The 6,864-nt window shown below is 48.1% G+C and overlaps 2 protein-coding genes across 2 annotated transcripts in view; one reads left to right on the top strand and one right to left on the bottom strand.

The window, feature by feature from the left end:
* Nucleotides 1-1,477, top strand: part of Pmar_PMAR028019 (hypothetical protein) — a gene marked incomplete at both ends in the record, with an annotated part of 4,337 nt that extends 2,860 nt beyond the window's left edge. Inside the window, 5 exons of the mRNA XM_002766593.1 lie at nt 429-579; nt 625-793; nt 834-950; nt 992-1,128; nt 1,176-1,477. Coding sequence (XP_002766639.1) covers nt 429-579; nt 625-793; nt 834-950; nt 992-1,128; nt 1,176-1,477 — 876 coding nt within the window. The remainder of the gene's footprint in view (nt 1-428; nt 580-624; nt 794-833; nt 951-991; nt 1,129-1,175) is intronic.
* A 558-nt stretch (nt 1,478-2,035) lies between these two features.
* The window catches only part of Pmar_PMAR028018 (cation-transporting ATPase 13a1, putative), a gene marked incomplete at its 5' end in the record, with an annotated part of 5,843 nt that continues 1,014 nt past the window's right edge, over nt 2,036-6,864 (bottom strand). Inside the window, 15 exons of the mRNA XM_002766592.1 lie at nt 2,036-3,370; nt 3,421-3,618; nt 3,666-3,764; nt 3,814-3,931; nt 4,006-4,133; nt 4,444-4,547; nt 4,593-4,749; nt 4,798-5,066; nt 5,108-5,262; nt 5,425-5,491; nt 5,536-5,685; nt 5,726-5,783; nt 5,950-6,041; nt 6,097-6,205; nt 6,732-6,817. Of these exons, the coding sequence (XP_002766638.1) occupies nt 2,113-3,370; nt 3,421-3,618; nt 3,666-3,764; nt 3,814-3,931; nt 4,006-4,133; nt 4,444-4,547; nt 4,593-4,749; nt 4,798-5,066; nt 5,108-5,262; nt 5,425-5,491; nt 5,536-5,685; nt 5,726-5,783; nt 5,950-6,041; nt 6,097-6,205; nt 6,732-6,817 (3,048 nt within the window). The 3' untranslated portion in view covers nt 2,036-2,112. The remainder of the gene's footprint in view (nt 3,371-3,420; nt 3,619-3,665; nt 3,765-3,813; nt 3,932-4,005; nt 4,134-4,443; nt 4,548-4,592; nt 4,750-4,797; nt 5,067-5,107; nt 5,263-5,424; nt 5,492-5,535; nt 5,686-5,725; nt 5,784-5,949; nt 6,042-6,096; nt 6,206-6,731; nt 6,818-6,864) is intronic.

The following is a 6,864-nucleotide window of genomic DNA, read 5'->3' as shown; positions in this document are numbered from 1 at the left end:
TCTGGTAGAGCTGGACAGACATGCATCGGATCACTGGGTTCCATTGATCCCTCCCGTCATTATATGCCGGAGCTGCAGTCTCTTTTCGTTGAGTGGATGGCCCTTGAAACATAGTTGCATGAACCGTACACTTTGCATCAGGCGAACGGGCCAGAACCGTGCCTTTGCGACAATAGATATCGCATACCCATGACGGAAGGGCTCTCCGAGAGGAATACACCTAGATATCGCGGGGGCCCTCAACTGTCCGCATTCTACGTTGTTCACAGCCTATAGATACTCCGCTCTTGCACATCTCACAACTACTTGAAAATACTCAACGCAAAGATACTCCTTCGATTTGAAGCGACTCGGCGAACGACGACTATTCGTAGCGACTGCCAACCAGTCTTCATTCATATTGCTATCTATACATGTACACTCCGCAGCATCTGAACGAAGCAGCTCTCATTGTGGCTTGTAACTCCTTTCAAGAGCAGCTTCAAGACGAACGCCGCCGGTCTCGCGAGCTCGAGGAGCAAAATCATCAGTTGAAGCGGCTCCTCACTGAGTACCAACTCGTTCGACCCGAGGACTACGGTAAGTTGCAACTGTCACTGACTAGTATTGTGTGGTTTCTGGCAGATTCTCGTACTCCTGACCGAAACGACAGTGCGTTGTTACTTACTCCAGCGGCAATGTTCGACGGCACTCCTGTGGTCGGCGGCGGCTACTGCCTGCCTGAGCTTTTGAAGCAGCTAGATCAAGAACAAGAAGCCTGTATATTCATCGTTAGGAAGATTCACAAACTACGGTGGGCTCATCGTTGGTACCTTCCCTGAATGCTCCTTTAGTTTCCAATCAGCGAGTATTCTAGAGCAGTACTTCTCTGGGTTCGGTGAAGTCAAGAAGGTCCTCTTATTACCGTGGAGGCGCCAGAAGTCCGTCGGCCCCCACCCGGGCAAGGCTCGGTGAGCCCCGCACTTGTCGTCGCCACATTACTTCATGTCAGTCCCGCCTCTATGGGCTTCGTCGTAATGAAGTCCCCCATGGCGGTTTCCAATATACTCGCGTTATCGCAGCACACTGTAGCTGGCTGGCCCATCAGCGTCCAAGTTTTCGAGCGCCAGGCAGACAAGTGTGGAGGAGGTAAGCCATTGAGACCTTCGAGATCGATACGGTCATCGTCTGTTCAGATTCGAGACGGTCTAGTATCACTTCGGACTTCTTCACCTACGAATGGTCATCCCCAGCGAGCACTGCTGCCACTCCTGCGGTCGAGCCTGGGCCTTTCACGGTTGATAGTGGCAATCCTGTCGATAACGACGACTACTCGCCGGCACTCTTTGCTGCGGAGTCCGTCCTTAGAGGGCTCACTGATGACTTCGCTAACCCAACAGGCTATTGCCACGAATGTGCCCCCTCAGTTGAGGACCTCGCAGTATCCCCTTTCTCCTTTATATCACAACCGGTGAATCCGGACCGTACGCCGCAGTAGCCACAATGCATATGTTATTTATGAGAGACCCAATACTGCAAAGTCAAGTAATTGGTGTTTCTATCGATTCACATTAGCGGCAACATCTTTGCATGTCATATCAAGGGAATGCCCCCATGAATATATAAACGTTCATTTCTGGCTGAGTCTCGCAGTCATCATCGATTTATGCTATATATCTAAATGCTCGGTCGTCCACATGGTCCACATGTATCACATCTCTGAAGTGGAAGCGTTTCCTTCGCTCATCGTTGTTTTGGGTTGTACTAATGATTCTGATGAAACTCGTCGGTAATCATCTCAGCGTTGATGTGAAGGGTACTCTGTCTTACTACAGAAAAAAACAAGCTGTGTTTTTTTCATCATCGCGATGCATGATAAGTGCGAGATATGTAAGAAGTGAAAAGTATGTAACACTTCATCACGGAGAATTTTAGTATAAACATTTGGCCACCTATTCCATGATCTGGTTGTGGCAAGCTCTTCCATAATGATGGTCGTTTTGTTAGAAGACAGCAATGGTGATACTCTCCACAACTCAAAACGAGATGAAATGAAGAAAGTACACATAGAAGCGTCGAGTACTGCGTGATGAAGTCGGCACTCCAGAGAGGCATCAACTATCTTCGCATTACTCACAGTAACCATCTCTGTTGGTAACCCTGAGCAGACTTCTCGACATGCATACACCAACGACCGGCACATACGGGAAGCAGAAAGTGACAAATGACCAGAAACATAGACCATCGATGGTAACCCTCGTTATCAGGGAACCGCACTATAGATAATAACTCATTGAAATCTGGAGAAGCTTCACTCGCCACGAAAATAATCGTACTCACTGCAACGATGAGACCCATCCACAACGGCCGGTTTGCCTTCATCGGCTTCATAGAAGGCGGCCCCTCGTAGTTGGCCAGAAATGCAGAGAAGTGGCAAGCAGCGGTCTGAATGAACATTTGAGAGTTCAACAAAGTTGGCTCAAACGCTGACTCTAGATCTACGGACTCCTCAGAGGTATATGAAACCGCGAGCTTCCAACCGGCCAGCAGTAGAACGACATGTGTCACCAATTGCAAACCGAGTGAGAGTTGTACACTCCAATGGAAAATGCTCGTCACTGGTTTGAACTGCGACAAGCGGCTCTCCGGTTTCGAGCGGCCCATCGCTGTGAAAATGAGCGATACCGCAATGCCCTCCACCGCTGATTGAAAGTCGCCAAACTTCGCTCCGTGGAGGGTGAGCACCGACAAGCTGAACGCTCCCAAAAGCGAATTCAGGGCGAGTATTTTGTACATGGTCATCACCACAGAATGGACCGCCCGACCACATCGAAGCACGAAGGGAACACATTTGATATATTCCCCACGGTAAGTGAAGGGGGCCGCCACACTAGCGTCCATGCCAATCTTCGCAATAGGTGGCCCATGGAGGTCTGCATCACGTAGTTGTTGCTTTCGCTTCCTCGACACAGGACCAGAGTCCGATGACAACAACGATATGCCAACATGGGCCGCTTTGAGAGCTCCAACGTCGTTCGTGCCATCTCCGCACATGAGCGTAACCCTGCCGTCAGCGACCATCCGCTTGATGACATCTTCCTTATGGACCGGAGACATACGACTGAAGACTGTGATCTTGGTCAAGTCAATGTCCGGCTTTTCAAGTAGGGCCCCAACCGATTTGCCCTGTACACACAACGTGTACTCATCACTGTGTTCGAATCCCCAATCTAGTGACACAGAGTAGTCCTCAGAATCGAATAGTGGTCGCCACTCGGAAGCATCATCGGACAATAACAACACACCATCAGATTCAGTCGACTTGAGACCAACAGACTGGGCCACTTCACAAGATGTGGACGGATGGTCACCAGTGATCATACACAAAGGTCTGACAACACCGAGATGAAAACTAAGGATTAAAAATGGTCAATAACCTACACTTTCCTGCCCATCTCTTTTAAATGCTTCACAGCCTTAATAGTCCCTGTTTTGACTTCGTTCCGAAATGCAATAAAAGCCACAAAGTGCAGGTTCTTCTCAATCTCCTCTCTATCACTCGTGTCGCTATGGTTGCTCACACGCTTATAAGCCGCAGCGATTACTCTAAGGCCCTCTCCGGCCAGATCTTGGTACGTCCTGTGTAACCATACCGTAACTTCTACACTTCGCACCCAACAGCTTACTCCTCGTAGTCTTGAGGCACCTCCTTCAGAAGAGTCTCCATCATCTCAGGACTGCCTTTGCTCAATACCAGCAGCTCACTAGCAGGGCCGTTCTCGTGCCTGACACCATGTCCAACAGGAGCAAAGGACCACCTCCATGCCGCCTTACTTCATCACAACGCTCATACGCTGCAGTTCACTGTTGAAGGGGAACCTAGCCATTTGGGTGTACTTCTGCGTACCGAAGATCTGGAACGTCGGCGGCCCACTTCCAGGGAGATATATTGCTGAGTGCAAAGACACGATACCGTAAATCAGCCGATTCATTTTGGTGTAATCTGGTCCCCTCCTAGGAGCCTACCAGCCGCATTAGTAGCAGTCCTAGCTGCCGTGAACATGGCCTGTTCTAGCGGGTCCCCGACTAGTACAGTAGCCATAGGGTCCACAGCGGTGAGAGTGTGGCAACAAGACAATACCAGATCCAGCAACCTAAGGAGACAGTGTTGGGCAAAATCTCATCGACACGCCGTGGAAGTCCCCAAATACGCGTTGTGATAATTTACTAGATTAATATAAAGAATTTATAAATTTTATAAAATACTTCAAAGTTAACATTTTGAAATCTCACAATTATAAAAGCCCTTCCAATAACAGGAAGGGCGCGAGTTCGAATCCCGCATCCGTTAGTTCTTCGAAATGCTATATTATGTACCCTCATCACGTCACGAAGCCCAATAATGTTATGCACTATATATTCCCAAGCCTAGATGGACGTCGCTATCGCCAACCCAAGCCCTACTTCCCCGAATCCACAGTGCTAGCCCCCGGCAACATCTTAGTCGCTTGCAACGTCATCTCCCCATTGGTTATCGTTCCCGTCTTATCAAAGCAACACACATCTACCTGAAATCACGAGGGGTAAACGCTAGCAACCACACCACTGCTCACCTGTCCAGCGAAGGGAAGCCGAAACGGTTCCGTACAGTAGACATTATTTCGCATTAGGTGACCCAAACACATAGTCACCGCAATACTCATTGTCACAGGGAACTCCGGAGGCACTACGTTAGTGATGATATGTGTTAAGGAGAGGAAAAGTTTCCACCTGGCAGACTTCATAATTTTATGCGAGAGGACAAATACACAAACTCACTTGGAGGGCGTGAGACTAGGCTCCACCACTAGACGGTAATAAGCAACGTATACAGATGCTACCAACGCGACCGCAATTAAATCCAACAGGAAAGTAGTAGCCTCTCGAGTATTGGTACCTAAACCCAGTCCCTTGTATAGGAAACCACCAGCCCACGGATCACCAGTGACACGTTCCGACGAATATAATATCGTCCGAACCAGCTTTCCCTGTACAGTGTCGAACCCCGTACGCAATACATAGCATACCGCACCTCGTTTGTAAGGGGCCTGGCAGCCACGATGTTCCCATTAGTATACTACTACACTACCTTCTTGAGGATTCCCGACTCGGCCGCATTGGGAGGGTTCGTCACTACCAGTCTCGTGCCAGAGAATAATATGTTAGATTTGTGAGCACCACGGCAGTCCAGTTTGATATCAGAAGTAGAAATGATGGCCTCCTTGAGATTAGGTGTGGACTCCCCTGAAATACAACAAGGAATATTTTACCCACCACAAAACGCCCGAATCGTCTTATTTTCTCGGGATTTTTTATATTTTCTCTCATCAACAGATGTCATCATCTGAGACTTTCCTATTTGTTTTCACAAAACGTCTTAGGAATATTTCCCGCATCGCAGCCTACCAGTCAGCATAGATTCGTTTACCACAGCCGACGAGCCAGCGAGGATCACCATATCAGCAGGCACCACCTAAAACGACAATCGTCCACGCCGATGCAGTTTTTGAATACTACCGGGTTGTTGGTAGTTACACAAACGATGTCTCCTGGTAGAAGTTTACTCGAGGGTATAAATGTCCAGCGACCTTCCCTCAAAACTGCTAGCTCATAAATCGGTGGTTTGATCGAGCGCGTCTCCGACATGTCTCGTATACGCCGATTTATCTACGGTCGAAATTGGCCGGAAAATGAAGCGCCTTATTACCGTCATTATTTCTAGCATAATGAGGAGGACTATGGTCATCAGAGAATAATACCAGTAACTGCAAAGAGAGAGTACTTGAACCATTCAGGAATCTATAATGTTCCCGTGGGAACTCATTTCTTGGCTAGGAACACATTCTTCAATCACTTTCCCATGTAAATAGGAGCATTTCTCAAAGCCGGCTGGGTTTCTGTTCCGCATCACCACGTACACGATAGACTTACTCATCGAATAACCATAAAAGTCCACAGACCATTTGGAAGACGAAGAAGGGCGCAGTCACGTGTTGTAGCAGCAGCTCTTGAAATTGTGGAATCTGAATGGTGCAGGATGCGAGGATCGAACCATGGACCTTTCGGTTACGAACTCACAGGCAGGTTGAGGGTATTGTCGAAGTAAGTGGCCTCCGCTTTAGTGATTTCTTTCTCTGATAATCCACGACTGTTGTTATAGAAATCCAATGTATGATCGACAGGGTATCTGACGTATTCCATACCAAGAGGACGCGGGCTCGAACCCCGGTCGGGACAAATGAACTCTCCCCTCTACCGTATACTGTACATAGGAGTTTCAAAAACACTGGTGAAGAACATATTTCACTTCGCGGGAAAATGATTGTGTTATTGGCCGTGAAGACATGCACGTCTTAAATTTGCATGAAGTATCATGCCATTTCACAGTAAACGGGTGAAACTAAATTTAATATTTCCCATACTTCGGATAACGGAGGCAGTCAACACACTGATCGCGTTATTCGATAGTGTAGTTTGCCAAGAATTGGACAGGAAAACAACGGAGTTTCACCCGTGATATGAAAACACTAGTGAAAAATATATTTCACGACCACTGCATATCACCGCGAATATCGAGTTCTACGCCACTTCACGTAAAACGAGCGAGACTCCATTAAATGGACACACGACCCGAAATAGAAGGCCCGCTGAGTGTCCCGAGGAATAGTCGAAATCATGTATTTGTCCCTACCCCCTCACGTAGTTGTTACTACTTAGGTCGATGGAACGTGCCGTCCTTATGCTCAAACACAAGCTTCTTCCTTTCACAGTCTATCCACACTTGCTCTCCGTTTCTTCTCTGTATAGGACAGAGCAGTGACCTTCCAGTGGTGACAACCCTGACAT

Source organism: Perkinsus marinus (genome assembly GCF_000006405.1).
Source record: "Perkinsus marinus ATCC 50983 genomic scaffold scf_1104296972422, whole genome shotgun sequence".
NCBI lineage: Eukaryota > Perkinsozoa > Perkinsida > Perkinsidae > Perkinsus > Perkinsus marinus.
The sequence above is the reverse complement of the archived record's forward strand: the minus strand, read 5'-3'. Positions and strand labels throughout refer to the sequence as shown.